The sequence below is a fragment of the Corapipo altera genome, unplaced genomic scaffold (genome assembly GCF_003945725.1).
Source record: "Corapipo altera isolate COAL_440 unplaced genomic scaffold, ASM394572v1 1b, whole genome shotgun sequence".
Classification (NCBI taxonomy): Eukaryota; Metazoa; Chordata; class Aves; order Passeriformes; family Pipridae; genus Corapipo; species Corapipo altera.
The window spans coordinates 12,267,835-12,289,657 of NW_020884881.1; the positions used below are offsets into that span (position 1 = coordinate 12,267,835).

General features: G+C 39.1%; 1 protein-coding gene across 1 annotated transcript in view; it reads left to right on the forward strand.

Moving 5' to 3' along the window:
- The first annotated feature begins 1,020 nt into the window (after positions 1-1,020).
- GNAI1 (G protein subunit alpha i1) overlaps positions 1,021-21,823 on the forward strand; it is a 32,700-nt gene continuing 11,897 nt past the window's right edge. The window contains exons 1-3 of the mRNA XM_027639699.1: positions 1,021-1,446; positions 19,961-20,003; positions 20,082-20,223. Coding sequence (XP_027495500.1) covers positions 1,329-1,446; positions 19,961-20,003; positions 20,082-20,223 — 303 coding nt within the window. The 5' untranslated portion in view covers positions 1,021-1,328. The remainder of the gene's footprint in view (positions 1,447-19,960; positions 20,004-20,081; positions 20,224-21,823) is intronic.

The window sequence follows — 21,823 nt, forward strand, 5'->3', positions numbered from 1 at the left end:
TTTTGGAGCACATGGAACAGGACTGCAACCAGATGGTTCACGAATATCTTCAGCAAGGGAGACTCCACGACCTCTCTGGGCAATCTGTTCCTGTGCGTGGTCACCTGCACAGTGAAGTTCTTCCAGGTGTTCACGTGGAACTTCCTGTGCATCAGTTCCTGCCCATTGCCTCTTGGCCTATTGATCGGCACCACTGAGCAGAGCCGGGCTCCATCCTCTTGACACCCACCTTTAGATACTGAGAGACACTGACAAGGTTCACACTAAAAGTGAGTGGGCTACGCATCTCTGAGCCCTGGGCTGGGATGGCTCGTTTGGCTTTGTGTTCAGGGTGTAAAACGCGGCTGACTGACAAGTCCAGAGAGGAGAGAGCCGCGCTGCTGTCCCTCCCGAGGGCCGACCGCCAGCACCCAGCGGCGGTGGGGTTGGACCCTGACGCCCTTCCATGGCTCCCGGCAGCGGGAAGCAGCAGGAACGAGGGGATGCGACACGCTCCGGGGCGAAGACCTTATCCCTGCGGGGGTTGGTACCGCCCCGCCCGGCGCTCCCCCCGCCCCGCCGAGCAATGGAACCTCCCGCGCGCGGCGCCGTTTGAATCCGAGCCCCCAACGGCTCCCGGGCAGGTGCGCGCGCGCCGTGACGTCACGCGGCAGCGGCGCCTCCAACCCCGCGCACGGTCCGGTCCCGCTGTGCCCCCGTTCTCAGGCTCGTTCACGTTCTGCTCCCGTTGTGCCCCCACTTCCAGCCCCATTCACGGTCCGGTCCCGCTGTGCCACCGTTTCCAGCACCATTCACGCTCTGGTTCCGTTGTTTCCCCGTTTCCAGCCCCACTCACATCCCCATCCTGTTCCACTCCCCTCACGCCGCCGCCCCGCGCACGCGCAGCAGCCGCGCCCGCCGCCTTTCCCGCCGTGCACGCGCTTCTTCCCCCCTCCTCCCCTTCCCGGCGTGGGCGGTGCGCGCGCACTCGCGCGCCTCCGGCGGGGCGGGGGCGGTGCCGGTGCCGCGCGCGCAGCAGCCCCAGGGCCGGCGGCGGCAGCGGCGGCCCCCGTTCGAGGCCTCGGACCGCCCGTCCCTTCTCCCGCTGTCCCAGCTCCGCGATCCCCCGGCAGAGCCTCCCCGCGCCCATCCCCGCTCTCCTGTGAGGCGAACCCGGCGCGCGGTGCCCGCGCCGCCGCCGCCGCGCCCCAGGTGAGGGAGCGGGGGAAGAAGAAGAGCGAGCGGGGAGCAGCCGCTCCCCCGCCCTCCTCAGCGCCCCTCCGCCGCCGAGCGCCGCCGCTCCCCCTGCTTCCCTTCTCGCGCCGGAGCCGAACAGCCCCTTTCCCAAGATGGGGTGCACGCTGAGCGCCGAGGACAAGGCGGCGGTGGAGAGGAGCAAGATGATCGACAGGAACCTGCGGGAGGATGGCGAGAAGGCGGCCAGGGAGGTGAAGCTGCTGCTCTTAGGTAAGGGCTGCCGTGAGGGGAGGGTCCGCCCGAGGCAGTTCCCGGCCCCCCCCGGGGAGGGGCAGGTTCCCGCCGGGCTGGGCGGGGGGCGAGGGAGCCCCAGGACGGTGGGGTCCGTGCTCGGGTTCCCTCGGGAGTTCTGGGGGCGGCGGGGGGCAGAGCAGCCCCTTGGGGCGGGTGGTCGCCTCGATTCCTCGGGGATCAGGGGCAGCTGCAGGGCTGGTCTGTCCCGGGCCCTGCCTTCCGTGGGAAGGGGAGAACGCCCGAAACTCCTGACCTGGATTCGCTGTTCATCTGCTGAGAGGAAGGAAATGTTACGTCGGAGGATATTTACTCTTAAATGTTGCTTGTAGACCCGAACATACCCTGAGCTGTTCCTACGAGAATAAAGTACAGAAAGCGACAAAAGAACAAAAGGCAAAGCGCCGTTTAACTTTTCGCATTGCCTTTTTTTTTTTTTTTCCTTTTTGTGGAACTTGCTTGTGTTTCTGAGATCTTACCGCCTTGTTGGGGGTTCTACATGTATAATATAGTAACTCTCATTACGTGCCATCTCGGGTTCTTGAGTTTGGCTCACAAGTACTTGAAGCTCGCCTTTTTGTGTGTTTTAAGTGGTATGCTTGAGTGTAAAAGATAAGTAAGATAAGATTACTCTTAAAATTACAGGAAAAAAGGAAGTGAGGGTTTTAATTAGAATACATTTGTGCAGGAGCTAAAACTATTGTAGAGGTTGGGGACAGCTGAATGCTGCAAGATTTGCACTGAATCGATGTTGTAGGGAATTTTGCAGTATATTCTGTATAACTAAACCAGACTGAATCCTTCTAATCGAGAGTTAAAGTAGCTGTTGGGTTGCAGTTTCACCCTCAGATCTGAAGTTTCAGGCAAACTTTTTAAATGATTACTCAATTTCTCGCTCCCCTCGACACTGATTTTGCTGCATTGCTCGCCTCCCGTTTGCTCACTACGAACATTGCAGCAGACCTCTTAAATAACTTTCTGTTGATAAATTCAAAAATGGCTCTAGAAGGGTACAAAAATATTGAGCAACTTTTGTGTAGATGAAACAAATCTAGTATGGGAAAAACAAATGGCCTAAAATGTGTTTATAGATTTAAAATTATACTGGTGAGAGAAACAAAGCTTTTCTTTCTGGTTTGTTTTCCAGGAAGCGTTAGGTTTTTGGTTGGTACAGTGCCTATTCCTGAACACCTTTGGCATCCTCAGATTGTTGCATGGAAAGGTTCTCCTGTATGGGATCCATAACAATACTGCAGAACATAGGGGGTTTTTTTAGAAAAAGGTGGCAAAGTAATGCTTTATGTGTCTTCTGGCAAGGCATTTGAAATGATTTGTCAGTGTTTTGCTGTTCCATATGGAACTTGTAGTACCTGTAGTTGAGTAGTTGTAGTATTTTTCATCATATTCCTTGGTTACGGATAAAGTCCATTTAAAGATGCTTTAAACTTGAGAATGGATGTTGTTGCTATTTTCAGTTGTTTAATGCTCTGATGTGCAAAGTGCTATGTTATGAGCTTAAATTTTATAAATTCTCTGTTTCTAATACTGAAAAGATTTTCTACTCGAATCTCATGAAATCTTAGGATATGGAACAAATGGTCAGATACATGTGGATTCTCACATTGTTCTGAGCAGTGGCTTGGTTGGTTTAGTATTTCCCCATACCTTATTAAAAAGAGGTATGAAGGCAAGCAGGCTGGCTTCTCTTAGGACCAGTGTTAGGGTGATTGTTTAAACAAAGATTACCTGTATGTTTAGTGAACTCTGAATGAGGTTTTGTGCATACACCTATGGATGCATTTCTGTATTTCACATGGTTTGGAATGGAAGTTTTTCTGTTAGTGTTCCTTGCAACTCTATCAGATGTCTTAAATGTGGTGTGAATGCTTTATCTGATGGCAAAACTATTTAGAGTTACTTCCACTGGAGTCACTTTCTTCTCACCACTCACTTTCCCAGTTGCTTGTTCAGCCCACATGTCATAGTTTATCATCTACTCGGTTGTACTCCTACATCTATTTATGGGCTTGTTCTGCTAAAAAGACACTGAAATAAAAGGAAAAGTACAAATTGTGGTCTGCTGCCAGGAAAATGCAGTGTGTGAGGAGCATCTAAAATACCTTGCCTATGTAGAAAAAGGTCATGTAGCTCTAATGACCTAATAAATCAGATTTACTCCAGCATCTATAAAACCTGTATTTTTATATGGTGATTAGAGAATCCTACTGGAAGCTTGAGCTAGAATGCTCAAATGAAGGAAGATATGTTCATAAAATCAGTCTATTTCTAAACTTAAAATTTAATTTATTCCATTATATGCTTTTCCAAAGGTTTTTTTCTAAAACAGGAAATTGTGGGGATTTAATTATGAGAGAGATGTGACATTGCTGTACCTGAAACATGACTTTGTGTACACTGTGTATCACTGATCCATGTTAGATTTATATTTTGTTGTCCTGTCTCTAGGAATAAGCAGATATACCTAATCTGTGCAAAATACTGTTGAACTGGATTACCTAAATTCTTTTGTTATATCTGTAAGTTGATCCATCCCTTTATACAATTTTGACTGCAGGTCATTTGGAATAAAAATACTGGATTCTAAACATTATCCATGTATAACTATTTTAACCTTGTAATTCTATGCACTTCAGTGTGCTATGTCAACAGCAGGAGAGCCTTTCCTTGGAGATTTCTGGGAGCCATCCTCATTCTTAGAAGTAAATTGAATTTGAGCATATAGTTTGTAAGCCAGATGAAAAATGCTTGGTTTTACATGGGATTTTTATGATTATATCTTTTAAAATTATTAAATAAACAAGTTTATTTAATTTAATATTCTTTTCAGTCAGTGTGTTACAAAGAAATACTTAAGTTGCATGAAAACTCTACATAAAGTGTAAGTACAATGTATTATATTGACCAACACCGAAAATTTAACATACCAAAGTATGTACTTTTCTTTAAGCACTCTAATACTTGTGTCAAGTTGACAGTTCCTAAAATTTTGTGTCCTAATTGAAGTACTGTTTTGTTTTATTGTATTTTTTTGTTATTGTTTCTTATATGTAGTTCATATACTTAGTGTGAGATTTTGGAGAATCAGTTTATATTTTGGCTGTCTTCCAAGCAGAGAAAGCAGTGGACCCAAGTTGGTTTTCTCTTCCAGGTTTCTCATCTCAACTTTTAGTATTCAATAAATAAAAATTCCAGTGATTGCAGAATGAATGTAATTCTCCTGGTGCTGGGAGGTGGCAGTTCTGTGGGACCGATCCATGTGCTGCGTTAATACACGTGTGATCCAGATCAGGTGTGGATTTGCAAGTGCATTTCTGTTGAATTAGCTAAAGCACATAACACTGAATTTATGCCAACTGCAGGAGAACAGGCAGCACCTCATTTAGCAGAAGGCCTTCTGGTATGAGGTTAGCTCATCAGGTTTTATGAGTACATTCAAATTGGCAGCATAAGTTTATAGGATTAGCGCTTTATCTTGTGAATTATCACATTCTTCACCTAATATAGCAAATTTAGTTTTAAGGTTCTTGTATCTTGAATGAAGAAGGCAGCAGATCTGTCTTAAACGTTCTTTAGAAGTGGATCCTGGATCCAGGAGGTCACAGGCAGTGTGTTTGACAGCTGTAATTATGTGTCTTCTTTCTGGATAATTACGGCTGTAGATTTAAGTTCAATGGATACCTTTATACTCATGACCAACAGAGCCAGTTTTCTGTTCCTGAATAGATCCTTGTGATTCATATTGGAACATTGGCATGTCATGTTCTTAAAGATAAGTGGCTTTTAACTTAAGACAGAGTACAGCTTTTAATCTTTTCCATTGCAGTTCTTCCTGTTCCTTAAGACAGTAACTAGAACAATTCTGTTTAGTTGTTGTTTTAAATCTTCACATCTCGGGCATCTTTTTCTGTCTGCTTTTCTTTTGTTATAGACCTGCATCTTTCTGTCTGCTCAGTCAAACTGACTCCTGCTGCACACTCGTCTTTTCAACAGCGTGATCCTCACAGTGCTTGGCAATACCTCCCTCCAGACCTGATTGCACATTGGACTGAAAAAATACATTTGTGCTGTTCGTGCCATTACTGCTCTTGCCTTTCCTCCAGAGTATTCTCTTTCTCCACACTTGCAGACAAAAAAGACTTTAAAGGTCTGAACTTATGGGAACTCTCAAAAAAGCCTTATCCTCACAAACAAGTATTGCGCATTTCAGAGATGTTGACCTCATCTTTATAAATTATGCCAGCCTAGTCTAAAACATTTCTAACAAAACATTTCCTGTCATGCTTTCAGAGACAGCTATCTGCAGATATTTACAAAGTTCACCTCTTATTGAAAAGCTGTTTTGTAGTACCTAAAAGAAGTGTTTGATGTTTGAATTTGATTTTTTGCTTGTTGGTCTTGTCTGCGTTACCCCCCCGCCCCCATTTCTGCCTGTCTGCTTAGATTTAGCAGGAATTCTGAACTAAGAGCTCTCTTGCATTTTAATATGGTACAGTTGGACTCTGCAAATCAGGATTTTATTTATGTGGAGTTTTATGTCTGACTTTGTAGTTCAGTCAGGGAAATTCTCCAGCCTTTGTACTAAATATAACAATAATTTCAAAGAACAAAAGTCAAAATTACTAGATTCTCATAGTGTGATAATCCCCCTTGCTTTTGTGAAAGGAGGCTCATGGATGTGCAGAGAGCACAACCATTCAGTTATGGTTGTGTTTGTGTAATTGCAGTTTGGGTTCTTTTATGCTTGTCTCTTTCTATCTGAATGTTGGTGTAAAGGACCAACATGTTGGTCTTTATTATGTGTATAGACTTCACTACAATACAGATTATCTTTAGTGATTTTGGGTCTTCTGTTGCATTATTATTTTACTTCTTTTTGGAAGTTACTTTATAAGAGCCTTATTTATGATTGTATCACGATTTCAGTTCTTTAAGACAAAATTTACGTCAGTACATGTTGATTTAGAAAGGGTTAAAGAGGAACTGTACATTTTGTGCTGTGTTGTGATATCAGTAATGGTGACTTTGCTTTTTAAAATCTTGATTAAAAAGTGTAGTTATGGATATATAAAAATAAATTTAACTTATCTTTTGCACTGAATATTAAGGCTTTTTTTTATATTTTAGAGGTTAGAAAACATTTGAAGCTTAAGAAATGGTTTTCTTCCAAGTTTTCTTTCAAAAACAATGTAATACTTCTTTCTATTTTTTCCCCCTCCTGAAGTGGAGGCTCTGGTTAAGGTACTTTTTGGTAAACTGTCCACTCCCAGCATCAGTGAGGCTTCAAGACCACACATAAATTCTGTAATACACTATGACATAATTACTGTCTTCTATTTTTTTTCTGGCAGTACAGTTTATTGTATCATCGCTGTGCTGATATGACAGTTTATTGTTCTGTAGATAATATTACCAAAATTCACCTAACCTCCTTTTGTGGAGTTATTTTTAACTCACATCAAAACTAGAGTTTACAGTATAGCTCCCTGCATAGGTATGTTGGCACAACTTGAACTCAGGGCTTTGTGCTGTAGTTGGGTTGTAATGATTTATGTAATCATATTGTCAAAGTGGATTGTTCTTTTGCTGCCACGTTTTACCCTTTAGATGTTTTGATCCTCTGAGAAGGAGAATTGAACAGCTGGCACATCCTAAAGTCTGGCTAAATAATTTGAAACCAAACCATGTGTCTGGCTTAGAGGGCATGAAATTCTGAAATCAGTTTTGTTGTCTGGCTTGATGGTTGTCTGCAGTGTTTCCTGTAACATGCTGTCTGGCAAATGTCGTGGTACAAAATTGGAAGTAGAAAAGAGGTATTTAAAGTGTTCTGTTAAGTGTGAAGGTGGGTTTTTTTGTTTGGTTGGTTACTGTTGTGGTTTTTTTTGTTGTTTGCTTGCTTTGTTTTTTTTGGGGGGGGGGGTTTGTTTTTTTGGGGTTTTTTTTTGGTTGGTTGGTTTTTGGTTTTGTTTTTGTTTTTTTACCATGGAAACACTGAAATAAAGATCCCAACTGATAAAAGTTTTTTCCCAGGACACGTATAGAAGAACCTGCATTGATGAAAACTTGCTATTCTGAGGTTGAGTCTTAGTCATTGTCCAGCTATACCGAGGTCTCCTGTTCTCTTTATTCCCCTTGTTTGCTCAGTGCCCTACTGTTACTGCAGGCTTTGTGTAAAGTACACAGTTAATCTGTAAATAGAACTCAGTTGGCTTCACCTGAGAGATTTTGTATCCAAAAAGTACTGAAGTTGGTAAGGTATATAGATAGTAGTTGAAAAAATCAGAACTTTGAACTTCTGAGAGCGAGAAGTTTTGAGTGCACTGTTAAGAAAAATGCAGTTTTTGAAGTGGCTCAAGTTAGTGACATTTCTGAGTGGAAAGATAATTAAAATTTTGAAATTAGACTATTAAGACAAAAATAAACTGTATTTGGTGAGACACTTTTGTGTGCCAGGAATGTATGCTTCTGCAGTAAGAGATTTGAACTCTTTTCTTAATGCTAAACATATTTTGTTCTCCTTCTCCATTAAGTAGGCACAGAAAAGACAAAATAAGATTTCTTAATCAGGGTAGGAACTGAAGGAGTGATTTTGTAGACTAATTACCCATGTTTGTGACTGCTCATAATCCTTTCACTGTATAGCTCTATGAAGTTTAAGAGTTGGGGACTTGGAAGATGTTTCGCATCATCATGGCTTTGCCCTTGGATATCTCAAAGCTGTGGAGCCAACTTCATAATCCCTGGAATTATCTAGAGCTTGAATATGTAACAGAAGGTGAAGTGTCACGTACCACTCTATGCTGTCCCAGTAAAATGGCCTAAAAATCACCTAGTGTCACAGATACTCATATGCACTAAACCTTGATTTGAAAGTATGTTATCTGTTCAGGTCAAATTTTGACTTTCCTTTTGGTTTAATTGCTGGTTAGCCCTTTCCTTGAAACATATTTTTGTGTTATTTTTAAAAATTTCTCTTGGTATGGTTCTTTCAGGATCTCAACTGATGGAGTTAATTGACATAGAGCATTTAAGAACCAATTCTTTAAATAAGAGGCTTGTTAAATATGTGATAAGCAAGTAAATTGCTTTCTTGGCTTTGGTAACTGAAGGGTCATTGAAGCTTTGAATAAGACCATTTCTGGTATGTTTTGGTAGCAACTTGATTTATCAACTTACCTGTTGACTTATAGTTGTATGCTTATTTGGGCACTCTATATTTAGAGACACATGTAAACTTCAATATTATAAGTACCTACATAAATTGATATTGAAATTAGAAAATTTCACTTCTCGTGAAGCTACTTAAAGGAATCAACACCATTTGAATATGCTGTGCTTCAACTTATGAAATTAACTCTACTTCATTACTTTTTCATATGTGCTTTTTAGAAATGTAGTGTTGAATTTGAAGTGAGTAATATACTTAACAAAGGTACCTGATTAAATCTTTAGTGAAATATAACAGTATCTAGGCAACCAGAATGGACAGGAAGTCTTTACAATCATTGCTCTAAGCAGATTGCTTTTATAGAAGAAAGCAATATACTGGAATGAAAATTCCTGTTGAAAATGTGAATCAGGTTTATAATTCTTAATGTTGTCTAGAATTTATTATGATCTGTTTCTTGAAATGAAAATACTGTTGGAATCAAATGGCCGCCTGTAATCCCATCTTCCTTTTGCAAAGTTGATAAAATATTTTTTTGCATACAACTCTATGTTGGTTTTTGCATGGATGAAGCTGCTGAAGTTGTTTGGCTTGTAATACGAGTTGTTATCAGTCATGGACACAAGGATGTTCTGAATCTCTGGGTCTTTTTTAATAGTTTCCAGTAAAACTCAAGAGGTTCTTACCTACTTTCTAAATCTGGATTGGAATGCTGGAAATATGCAGTGGATGTTGTCTAATGAGCAGTAGAGCTATTCTAGAAGCTCTGGATTGCTAAAAAGGAGAGTACTCTTGCAGCATCCAGCTGAATGATTTTGCCCTCTCCTTGTCACTTTTAAATTCTTAATTCTTTTTTTACTGGTTCAGCAGTCAGACTGGCTGTCCTGTGTGGACTTAGTTTGCTGCCAGAGTGGTCAGTTCAGCTGGTATTTCATAATGGTCTGATGAGGGCCTGACTAAAAGCGTGATGAGGAGTGGAGATACCATATGCAATTGGAGTACTGGAAATGCAGAATACAATGCTTCCAATTTCTGCATTTGTGTGTCACAGTTCACTGTAGAATTGGCTTAGGAATAATGTGAAATTGTGTTCCTCTGCAAGGTCCAGTTGGTAGAAATCTTAAACTTTCTTCAAAACCCACTTTTTTACAACTTTGTTGCTGCAATAGGAGATAGTGCCAGTCTGCCTTAAGGAGTGTACTGATTGGAAGTTAGAGGTAGGAGTTAATTTTCATTCCAAATCCAGGGAGCCTCAGACCTGTGTTTTCTCATGTTCTTCTATTTTATAGATTGTAGGCTTGACTAGGAAGAATCCTCTTCTGCTTAGCACTTGGTGCAGAATGCAAGATGGTAAAGGGCAAGAAGTACAACTGCCAGCTCAGTGTGCAAACAGTAGAGAGGAACATGGAGACAACAGTAAAGTTGTACGAACATTATAAGTAGAATACAGTGTAAGCATTTTATTGGAATGCAGTTTTAAAACTTGCTATGACTGGAGTTACGGGTCTTGCAATAAAAATTGGGAGTAAACCAGGCAGTTGTCTTGAATATTTGTAGATTTTATTTATTAAATGTTTTTTGAATACTTGTTGCTTTCAGACCTACCACTGATGTTCTATACAACGGTGGAATGAAAATAAGCTGCTGAGTCTCATTGAAGTGCTGTCTGTATTCTTGATTCATTAAATATTTCTTGAAGCATTTTCAAAGTGGATTTCTCAGCTGTATGCAGATTAAGTTACTGATCCTTAATAAATCTGATAAACTCTTAGCAAAACTTTTTTATACTTTCTGAAGCATATAATGCTTAAGCATAAAGCCCTTAGACATTGACAGGGATTCCTTCTGATGTGCTTTAGTGCCTCAGTGTTTGCTAGCAAAGGCTGTCATCTAATTCCTGGATGGGAGACTATTTAGGTTATTTTCTCTGTCTGCTGTTCTGGAACATGGGAGCTTTTGAGGTTAGGTTATATCAGGCTTTGAGGCCTTGTTTGAGGCCTAACAGACTGCTGGTTTTGTATATATGTGTTTATGTCTTATTCCTTGCTTCTGGGATTATTGTGTGCAACTGTGTGTTGGAATTTTTACATGCTTCATAGTTTTCTCAGTTTAATATGAGACTGGTTAAATACAAATTTAAACTACAACAACCAAAAAAAGCCAGTTTGTTTTTTTTTTAAGTATTGTTAACCACCAATAGTATACTGCTTGAGAATAGTTTTGTGTGCAAAATGCATGTGCATGTAACAAAAGAATATGGTTGCCTGTACGCATGAATTTTCTTTCTTGCTTCAAATACAAATAGTTCTGAAAATATTTGTATTTGAAAAAGGTTGTTTTAGGTATCTAAGATATTTTTACATTTTAATCTCTGTCGCTTTAAATATATACAGTTTTTTGGTGGAGTTGGAGACATTGGAGAGAATTAAGTCAGCTATCAATGTACTTATTCTTATTTTTGTGGATCTTAGTCCTTGAGCTACAAAATGAAAAAAACTGTTAATTGTGGATGAATACTGAAAATTTATGTGAAGTGAAGTTTATTGCTCTGTTTCTACAATAATGGGACAATTTTTAGTGTAATTGCACTTGTCCTGGTATAAACTTTGACAGTACCCATTTATGGCATATCCAAATAATGCCTTGGTGTTACGTGACAAGTAGAGCTTTGAATAAAATCAGCGGAGATTTACATGAGGGATCATTTTCCTGTTTTGATAGAAATGCACACACTGCTTTCTGATTGTCCCAGCTCTTTGTACAGTTACATAGTAATATGAGGTAGCAGGACAGTAGGTTCTGTCACAATTGTAGATAATACAACAGTAGTGTTGTTCTGAATTGCAGGCAGAGACTGCAATGAAAATGTGCTGTTAATTCCAAGTTCCTTTGTTGTATCTCTCCACCAGAATAACCTGCATAAAGTATGCCTCTGTTGTGGTGGGGAATTTTTTATAAAGCATTTTCGATTGTGATGAATGATAACCTGCTTGGTAAGTTCTCTCTGGGATCTCAGTCGCTGAACATGCGATCTTTGCACATCATAGTTATAGCTCACTGAACAGTAAAAGGCCATGAAGGCCAACCACACTGTCAAGAACAATGTCAGGGCACTGTGAATTTCTAGAGGTTTTTTGGCTGTATACTTGGAGGTCTGGATGAGGCGTACTGTACTCTGTTGGCAGAAATCTTGATAAACATTGTAAGAGTAAAGGAGATGCTTCTTTCTGTTGGAGCAGTCAGCATTTCTCTTCTGGAGTGGAGACGTATACAATATCCACTCAAACTCATGTTCTAGGTGGTCTTGAATCATGTTCTTTCATACCATGATCTCAAATTATGCAGTGATTGTTTCTGAGCATACTAGTGTGTATGGAAGAAGAGAACCGCTTTAATTTTTTTAAGTAACAAATTTAAATCTTATTTCAGTTTTGTAGAGGAAATCATTTATTTGTTATGTTGAAGTTCCATTTGAAACACTAATAAGGTTTTGGGCATTGAGTTTTGAGGAGATTCCTGAGTCTTTTACAGTATAGTAGTGTGGATGCTGGTCTTTAATACATTTAAGTAGTAAACTGCTAATCTTATCAGGCTGTTGTCAACATTGACATGTTAGATAAACCTGGATCCACAAATGTTTAGCTGCTGATGGTGTGACACACAGTTGTCAGACAGCAAGCATGATTGCAAACTAGTTTTCACCTCTAAATGTGCATTAATTCCCATACTTATTTTCTGGCATAAGTAAGAGTTTTGTTTTCAAACCTTCGAGTCTCAGCTTGTCACGGACCTGCTGGGTTTGGCACTTCACACAAAGGAAGCTACGCCTATATCTTAATTGAAATAAAAAGCCCAATGGCACTGTCCCTGGGAAAGGCAATGACACTGGTGTTTAAGAGATCTCTTGTACATTCTGAACAGATACATCTTTTTAAAGTAGCTTCAATTCCAAGGCACCACATTTCCTTTTGAATGTTTTGCAGAGTTTCTGAAATATGACACTTAGTATTGTACTGTTGCTCTCCTATAACTAGGGTTATAGTATAAGTGATGCACATAATGATAAAAGGGTTCCTACTGTGTAGCAGGAGCAACAGCTATAACTTGAAATGACTGAGGAGTATAGGAAGAGTTTTGAAGAACTAGATAGAATTTGTATTGAAAAGCTGCATGCATTTAATTTTGTGTGGTACATGAAATGGCACATAACAATTTATGCTAAGGTATCTGCTTATCACTTGATTAAATCCTAAACAAAAAGAGCATTTCATAAACCTTTTGTCATCAAAAGATACTATGCACAAATTGAAAATTTCAGGTAGCACAAAACTGAGTTCATACTCTTAAAGATAAAAAGGTTGTTGCCTACAAGACTGAGGAGAAAAAAACATCAGGCTAATTTAGGTGGGAGGTAAGAAGAGCAGAGCTTTAATGAGCCCTTGGCCTACAGGAATACAAACCCATGCATGTGCACTCGGACACAGATTCTAGGATTTTATGATGATGTCCATCCAATCCCCATTCGACCAACCCCCGGTTCTGCCCTGTTCTGCCCCCTGGCACACCCCCTCGGGAATTGAGTCTGGGCAGTTTGGGACCCCTCTTTCATCATCTTCATCCTCCTCTCAGCACACTGAGTCCTTGGAGACCCTCCAGAGTTCCAGGCTCGAAGGTCATTTTTGTCTGTGTTTACATCTTTTGGTGCAGACCTTAAGGTGTTTTTCTGCAACTCCACCTTGAAAAGAAGACTGAACAGCTAATGGAATTGTGAGGGATTGATATGGGACGGGTTTGGTATGTGCAGCCATTAAACTACTGCTGTTACTTTTACTGGAAAATACTGGTAAGGGATATAATACAGTGAGACAGTAAAAGAATGCATGTTAATTGTGCTGGTAGAGACTCCAGTGTGGAAATGATACCTGAGTTGTGTGCTGCTGTAGTTACTTCTACTGGAAATACTGATACATTAAAATCTACATCCACTACATTCTAAAATCTATAAAAATTAAAAAAACAAAAAATAAAAAAACTCCTGAGGCATCAAGGTGAATAGAAGTCACCTTATGGTTTGCAAGAGGGAGTCTCTCTCATTTCATCATTAGCTTTATTTTTTAGAATTCATTGAGTTCCAGAGGTTATACTGAATATAAACCCATAATTTCTCCTTGTTGTTTCAATGCTAAACTAATCAATACTGTCTTTATCACTTGCTTGTGTGTTTGTTATAGTAACAGCCTAGATAATTAAGAAACTCAGAGCAGTCTTTTAGATGTGTAGATCTCAATAAACACACAAAATGCTACCATGAGTTAGTGCATGATTGCTTCTTGAGGAAACAGTTAAATGATGTCTTATATATAATATATTGACTACTTTATTGTGTATTATTGGTTTAAAACATCTATCTAGGAGGAACACTGAAGACCTAGAAAAGAAATAATTAGATGTAATCAATTATTGATTTGTTAGGGAATATACAAAAGTGACAGTGTCTTATTAGTGTAAATGGTGCTGCTTCTGTAGGACTTAAGCTAGCATGCAGCTATTGAAACCTTGGGAATTATCTCAGATCTTTTGTCTGACTCAGTCTATAGTTTTAGAATATGTCACTTCTCTGGTTTGAACCAGTGCTGTAATCTGGGATTCACACTCTGTTACTTCATGGCTCCGTTACTGAAACATTTTGTTCCACATACTATTCATACAGATTCTTAACTTGCTCAAAGTTTCCTGACACATTCAAATTCCAGCAGCTATGGAAATTCCAAGACTAATACCACCTTAGAAGTAATGAACACTGTCCAATTTTGGTTGATTATATGAAAACAACAGGGAAGGGGAAAAGGAACATAAACTGCTAGGGTCAGCAGCTGCCCCAGCATTAGAAGAATACAGGATGGTGGTAGATAAGAAGTGTGGGTGGCTTCAAAAAGGGGGATTGGGAACACAGGGCAAAATAAAAAAATTCAGGGAGATAGAGCAGTGTGGGTGCTGGTGTCAGAAAATGTTTCATTTCGTGTTCACTCTGGTGTATGTTGTATCAACAAGTTTCCACTGTGGGTTTCCTGTCCCAGCAATTGATGTTTTGGATATAGTAACACTGATTAGCAGCTTGCATTCTAATTTAGATCTCATGTCTGGTAATGTGTCATGAGGTGATGAATTTAAGAGATTATACTTCCACATGATCTTCCAAGCTACAAAGCAGTGTGCTTTTGTAACAGGTTACTGACCGACCCCATAGCAGAAAGAGTAGAAATCAATGGACATTTAGCTTGTCTGTGACCAGTGGCAGTGAGGAGCAGGCATCATTCAGCTTGTGCCTACTACTGTGAAACTCCAGTGTCTGACAGAATCTGACTGGAGAGTTGTGGGGAGAGAACTTAACAGGAGGTGAATCCAAAAATTTACGAGTCAGTGTGTTTTATTTTAAATTTTGCATGTGTCTGTGCTTAAGTTAGTCTGGTCTAAGTGTCCTGTTCTACAAGCTGAAAAGCTGGCAAGCATCTGTAGAAAGTTTTGTATTAATTACTCTTGTCCATACTTGATCTCTCTTCTGACAACATACAGGGCTGTTCTACTTGTTTGTGGGTTCTGTTCCTTTGTCTGACTTAGTCAGTAGTTCAAAGTCAACCCATTATTTCTCTAGCTCTAATCCTTTTTTTCTCAAAAAAATAAATAAATCTATAGGGTTTTTACTGTGTTAGTGTTACAAGGAGTATATTTATGCTGTTAGAAATTGTTGTACTTGACAGGTGGTTTCCTCCAAAGAGGGATACTGTGAACTTGAAGTTTCCTTTGTTTTTACTTTGGTATTTGACTGTTTCCTTCAGTAATCAATTAGCGAATGTGTCACACATTTGAAATGTTACTATTAAGATCTCAGCACTTACAAGCAGCAGTTTCTGTGCCTGAGTGCATAAAACATTTGTTCTAGAAATTTGTAGTTCTGGAATGCTTGCTATGTAGGCAGTGCGTGGGATAATAAATCATGAGACACTCTGAGTAGTTTAAAGTAACATTTTTGCTGATCTGTTAATTTTAATCAAATTATTAAATACTTAATTCTTTTTAAACACAGATTTGCTCCATTTGAAAAGTAAAAGAATATTCAATCTGTCTAAGATGGTATTTGCTACAATTTCGTAGTAATGAGTCATAGGCTGATAAAATCATTTAGGTTGGAAAAGAACCTTCAGATCAAGTCCAACCCTGTCTTTTAAGTTTTTTTCTGTAATTGGACAAATCACAGCTCAGAGAATCAAATACTGCTTTAGCTGTTCCTTAAATTTATTTGAGCTTTGCTAGTTTTACTTGGTTCCTTCAGGGGGCTATATGCAAGGCAGATCTGTTAAATGGTTTTTTGATTGGGTTTTTTGAACATGAAGATGCTTTGATTTTTCTATTTCCGAAGCTGAAAATTGGCTTTGAAAGAAAAGTTCTAATACAAACTTAATCCCTCTTTGTTCAGATTCCCTGAGCTGTGGATGGTACAGTTGGGTCAGTCACAGGCCTGGGTTTGTGTGCTGGATCTGAATTCACCAAGTACTGTCAGAACTCAGGCTGGATCCAAAAAAAAGTAAAAGACTGCTTTGAATAGCACAGTACTAGCTGTGAAATACTGACATGTGAAGATACTAAACTTTAATGCAGAAGACCCTTCAGATTATAGTAGGATCTATGGGGAAAACATGAAATTGTGCTGATTAACTTGGATGTGCCTTCCACACTTTGTCAGTCTCCATAATGAAGCATAAGGATCTACCTGCTATCTGGCAAGCAGGTGTAGTAAGAGTATTAGATTTAGTTCAAGTTGTATTCTTATAGACTTTGTGAACAAAAGTTTTAAAATTCTTCGCTCTAAATTAGATTTTCATAAGTTGTGTTGCTTTTTTTTTTTCTTTTTGAGAAGCACATGAAGGACATAGTGTGCAAGAGAAAGGAAAATAGTAATCAGTTATTAAACATTTTTTTGTGTGTTGACTAACAGTTAATTTAGACCATCATTTAAAACTAAGCAAACGAAAAATGCCCACTATTCTTTTAAATTCAGAACTGATGTGCTACCGTTCTTCTAGTCTGAGCAGAACTGTCATGTCTTTTTATTAATGTTTTTGTTATACATAAATAGTAGCAGAACCTGTAAGACTGTTCAAATTATTGACAGTAGTGATGCTGAAATCAAGTATCACACTTAACTAGCAAGCAATAAATAACATCCCTTACTAGATGATTGAGGAATATACAGTCAAGTCAGTCTAAATTTGGGTAGAATTTGGTTGTGACAATACAGTCAGCTCTGACATTTTATATGCAGCTGTCAGATGTAATATTTAATACTGCTTACTCCTGTCTAAAGCTTTCTAAAACAGGGTTAGTTCTCATTTTGCTTTATGGACAATTTATGTATGCTGAGATAAAGGAGGATAAGTTAAAAGTGCATCTTTCAGAAAACCTGGCAGAACTCTGCATTCAGGAGTGAGAAAATAATAAACTTCCTTTCACTATGGGACACTGAGTAAGGTGTAATTTTCCTATATACTTTGCAAAGATTATTAGGAAAACTGCAAGCATTTCAGTGTGCAAATAAAGGAAAAACCCAAACCAAACACAATCGTTTCTATTTTCCGTTAAATAGTGTAGGGGAATGCACCTTCCAGGAACTCAATGTTGATGTTGAGTACTTGATAAAAAGTTACTTAATTGTTCTTCATATGTATTCTTAGTGTTTGTGGTTATGTTACTGACAGGGCTTTTATGATAATTCTAGGTATTTGGTACATGTGAATTCTAACACTCATATCTGACTCAGAAAAAATGGACTAGAAAGTGTAAGACAAAAATAATTTCATTTTTATACTGTAACTAGCCCTGACACTGACCTGCTTGGTTAGTCAAATGTGACAAATTTTTAACAGAAAGAGCACTTTACAAGGTTATATAAATTTAATACTGTAGTATATTTCTTAATATCTCCAAAATTGCTGTTGAATGCAGGGGAATATACTGTCTTCAAATTATTTGAATAAAAATAATACTGCAAAGGAAATTATAGTAATTTTGTTAATAAAGCTAGTCTTTAAACTTTTGTCACTCATTTGTGCATCAGTGCATGATTAGCTATTTTGAGATTGGGTGTTAATTTGATTTGTAAGTGCTTCAGATGTCTAAATAACAAATGACTTTTTTATTGGTGCCTCTGATTTCTGTTTATATCAATGTATTTCCATGGTAGCTCAGAGTCTGAGAACTGTTGCTGCTCTATAAAGAAACTTGCAGATTTATAAAAAAATAAGCTTTTTACTTGGACATTAGTTAATGATGGCATTAGGCAATCTTAGATGGATGTGACAGACCTTCTCTATTCCTTAGCTACTCAACTCTGAGCTCACCAGCTCCTCGTGATGCCAGCGCTCATTCTGCAATGCTGGAAGAAGGGAAGTGTAGCCACATCAGTAGCGGTGCTGGGGGGGAGGTGGGATGACTTTTGGCAGTCTTAAATTGGCCTGAGCCTGTCCTGAATTACATATTTGGTTCAGTAGGAGGAACATCTCAAAAGCATCACTGCACAGTGACAAGTACAGAATACTCTGTTATACTGGCATGAAATAATAGATGTTACAAGAAACCTTTACAAGTCATCTCGTTAAGCCCTTGGCTCAAAGCCAGGCTAACGTGGAAATGGATAAGGTTGCTCAGAGCCTTGGCCAGTTGAATCTTGTAGGTCTCCAAGGCTGCCTTTCTACTTCCTCCATGCGCATTTCGTTCCAGTACAATCTCTTCCATGGGAATAGGTCCCCTGCCTGTCTCCCCCTTCCCCCCTTATATCTGTGAAACTGCCTGTGCTGCAGGTTCTTGATTGCCTCACATCTTTTTGTTGCGTATGTGTAATGAGTAACAAATTTACTTCTGCTTTAAACTGTCTTAAGCAGGTTTTATGGAGAGGACAGCAGTTGTACACACATCCAACCTTCTTCCTAATCTTTCTAGGATTAAAAAGCCCCTTTCCTTGTAGCTTTTCCTGGAATGCCATGTGCAGCAGCCCTCTAAACAACTCAGTGACCTTCTACTGGTTTTTGTCTGGTTTATCAGTATCTCATTTACTGACTGCCGAGCTGGAGAACTGGATACAGTACTTGATGCAGCATAATGAATGCTGACTGCTGGGGAAGAACAGTTCTTTTCACTTGTCTGCAGTTTTGCCAGTGCAGCCGTGAAAGCTGTTGGCCAGGGTCAACCCAAACACCCACACAGCTGTGTGATAACTCTCCTCTCCCTTGGGATAAATTAAAAATAGAAGGAAGGCAAGAAGACTCATGGATCAAGATAATGATGTTTTAATAGGAAAAGCCAGAGCTTGCACACACTAGCAAAGCAAAAAGAAGAATTAATTCCCTGCTTCCTACTGGGAGGCAGGTATTGGGCCACTTCCTGGAAAGTAGGGCCTTGGCATGCATAATGGTTGTGTGGACAGAATCATACAATTGTTTACGTTGGAAAAGGCCAACTGTTAACTCAGCACTGCCAAGTCCACTACTAAACCCCAAGTGCCACATCTACACAGTTTTTAAATACCTCTAGGGATGATGACTCCACCACAGCTGTAAGAGTTTCATATATCTTTAGAGAAAGAAATAAACTAAAGATACGTTGTTGAGACAGCAAAAATTACAATTTTTTTCCCCCCTGTCTGTAGGCAGAGATACTAATTGTTTTTGTAAGCTTTGTATTTTAACATAGCATTCTCTTTTTTTTTTTTAAATTTATTAAACACTAAGAATGGTATCAGGATGACTGACAAACCTTATGCCATCTGTTCTAACAAGAAGTAGGTTGGCTGTGTTGGTTTATTCATGCAAGGGTCAAAAGAGGGTTATGAGGACTAGAGCTCTGAAGAGTTTTAAGATGTTCATTTGCAACACAGAAGACCATTAATGTGTGAAGAACTTATAAACTTTGTTTAGGTTTTGATTAAAAAGGCAACTAGAGGAATTGAGCTTCAGACCCCTTTGAAGTTGAGTGTCTTATCATCTGTTAGCATTAGAAACACCAGCAGACTGTGTAAAGATTATGTTCACTTCTGTAAAAAGAAAAGACATTTTAGAACTGAATGATTTGTTCTTAAAATGGCTTGATTTTGAAACTTCCACCTTAAGATGCATTTTTATATTAAAAATCAATTTGTAATGTGTCCTTTTACCTATTGAAAGTTTTTATATTGGTTAGACAATTGAAGTGTAGAAACTAAGTGTATTTTCAAAGATTAATAAAAGTCTAATGAATTTTCACATATTTATTTTTCAGGAGCTGGTGAATCGGGGAAAAGCACAATTGTCAAGCAGATGAAGTAAGTATGGTAAAATACTATGACAGAGAAATATTTCTCTTTATGTGAATGGAGAATTTATTATTTTTTCTTCCGTAGGATTATCCATGAAGCTGGTTATTCAGAAGAAGAATGTAAACAATACAAAGCTGTTGTCTACAGTAACACCATTCAGTCCATTATTGCTATCATTAGAGCAATGGGGAGGTTGAAGATAGACTTTGGTGATCCAATCAGGGCTGTGAGTATTGAAGTACACACACACACACACACATACAGCTGAAATATCCATACTATTTCCTGAAAAAATCTTTTGATATTCAGAAATATTCTTTGTAGGATATGAAGTCTCATTGAAAACTTTACATGGCAAGGTGACCTGTGGAGCATTGGATTGATTCAGAACACCTGTTTGTTTTAGATACAATTTTCCAAATTCTGTCTAAACATCCGAGTCTTAGGGAGTTTTTCAGAAACATTAAACTATGCAGCCATTTCTGTATTTGTACAGATTTGTGGGCTGCTACATTCTGTAGGTCATTTCAGTTAGACATCTTCACATTCCTTGAAAAAACACAGCTGAAATAGGGAGGCATGTAGCTACTGTCTGAACGTCTCTATTAGTTCATAGGCACAGCAGTGCCTGAAACATTTCCAGCCTCTGAACTGAATCCTGTCATACGGATTTCCAGTGTTGAGAACTTTATTTTACTCAAAGCAGAGACATGGGCCTAAACCTGATGCTGGTATCCCATGTTTTTCATTATACCAACCTTGAGATTTTTCCCAGGAAATGAGACCTTTTCTAAGCTTTTCTTCACCTTTTCCATCTTATTTCATTTTATGTCCCACATGCAAACCTCTGATGGGTTTATTTGCCGTTCCACCTGTTTGAAACTGGTCTGTAGAATTGATATCTCCAGTCCTACCCCTATGCTCTTATCTGTGGTGACTCTGATTGCACCCACATCTGGTCAGGTGGTGAGGTGCTCAGAATATTTGTATAAAATGCTCGGCTTAGGTGTTTTTACTTGTCCTCTTGTTTCAGGACTGAGTACAGTCTGTACTGCAGTGCTGAAACTGATCCCCAGAGCTGTCAGTCTGAATAGTTAAGCTTAGCTCAGGATGTGTGCTTTTATCTCCTTTCCATAGAAATCAATGTCAGAACATGGAATGCTCACCAGTAAGAGTTTTGATGCAGGAACTTGTCATGTTGTGGCTGTCCCCCAGGAAAAATGGAGGAAGGGTTTTGCTGTTCATATATTGAAATAAGTATGTAAGATAGTCAGAGGGATATTTTGACTTAAGTTTTTTCTGTCATGTTAATGTGGAATTACAGTTTGGAAGGAGAGGAGGGCCTTTAAGAAACAGTTTGTAAATTCCTTATTCATGACAGGCTTGTGTTCATTTTATTGATTGCTTGAAGAGCAAAATTTATAAATGTTAGAGAGTATTCCTTTAGTAATCCTGTGAAATGCAGTATGTATGGTTGTCATAAGGAAGACAAACGTTCATGAGATTACATATAGTGAGTAATAAAGTTGTATCCGAAGTCTAAATCTGATTGGCAGTTAGCCAATTATAGACATTTTTGTTATGTACATATGTTAATGATGTCTCTTCAGTTGTAAACATAAATAGGAAAAGCTTCATTTTCATTGATTATTCCTCTCTGCATTTACTCTTGTGTTTGCTGTAGTCTACCAAAGTTTTCCAGGGCAGCGACAGTATCTCAGTGCTTGTTAGTTTGGCATTTTGCAGTGGAGTTCTTTCTGGAGTCTGGCAGTTAATGTTGCAAAGAGGCAGATGGTAGACTTATGTTGCTAAATACATAGTAAGAG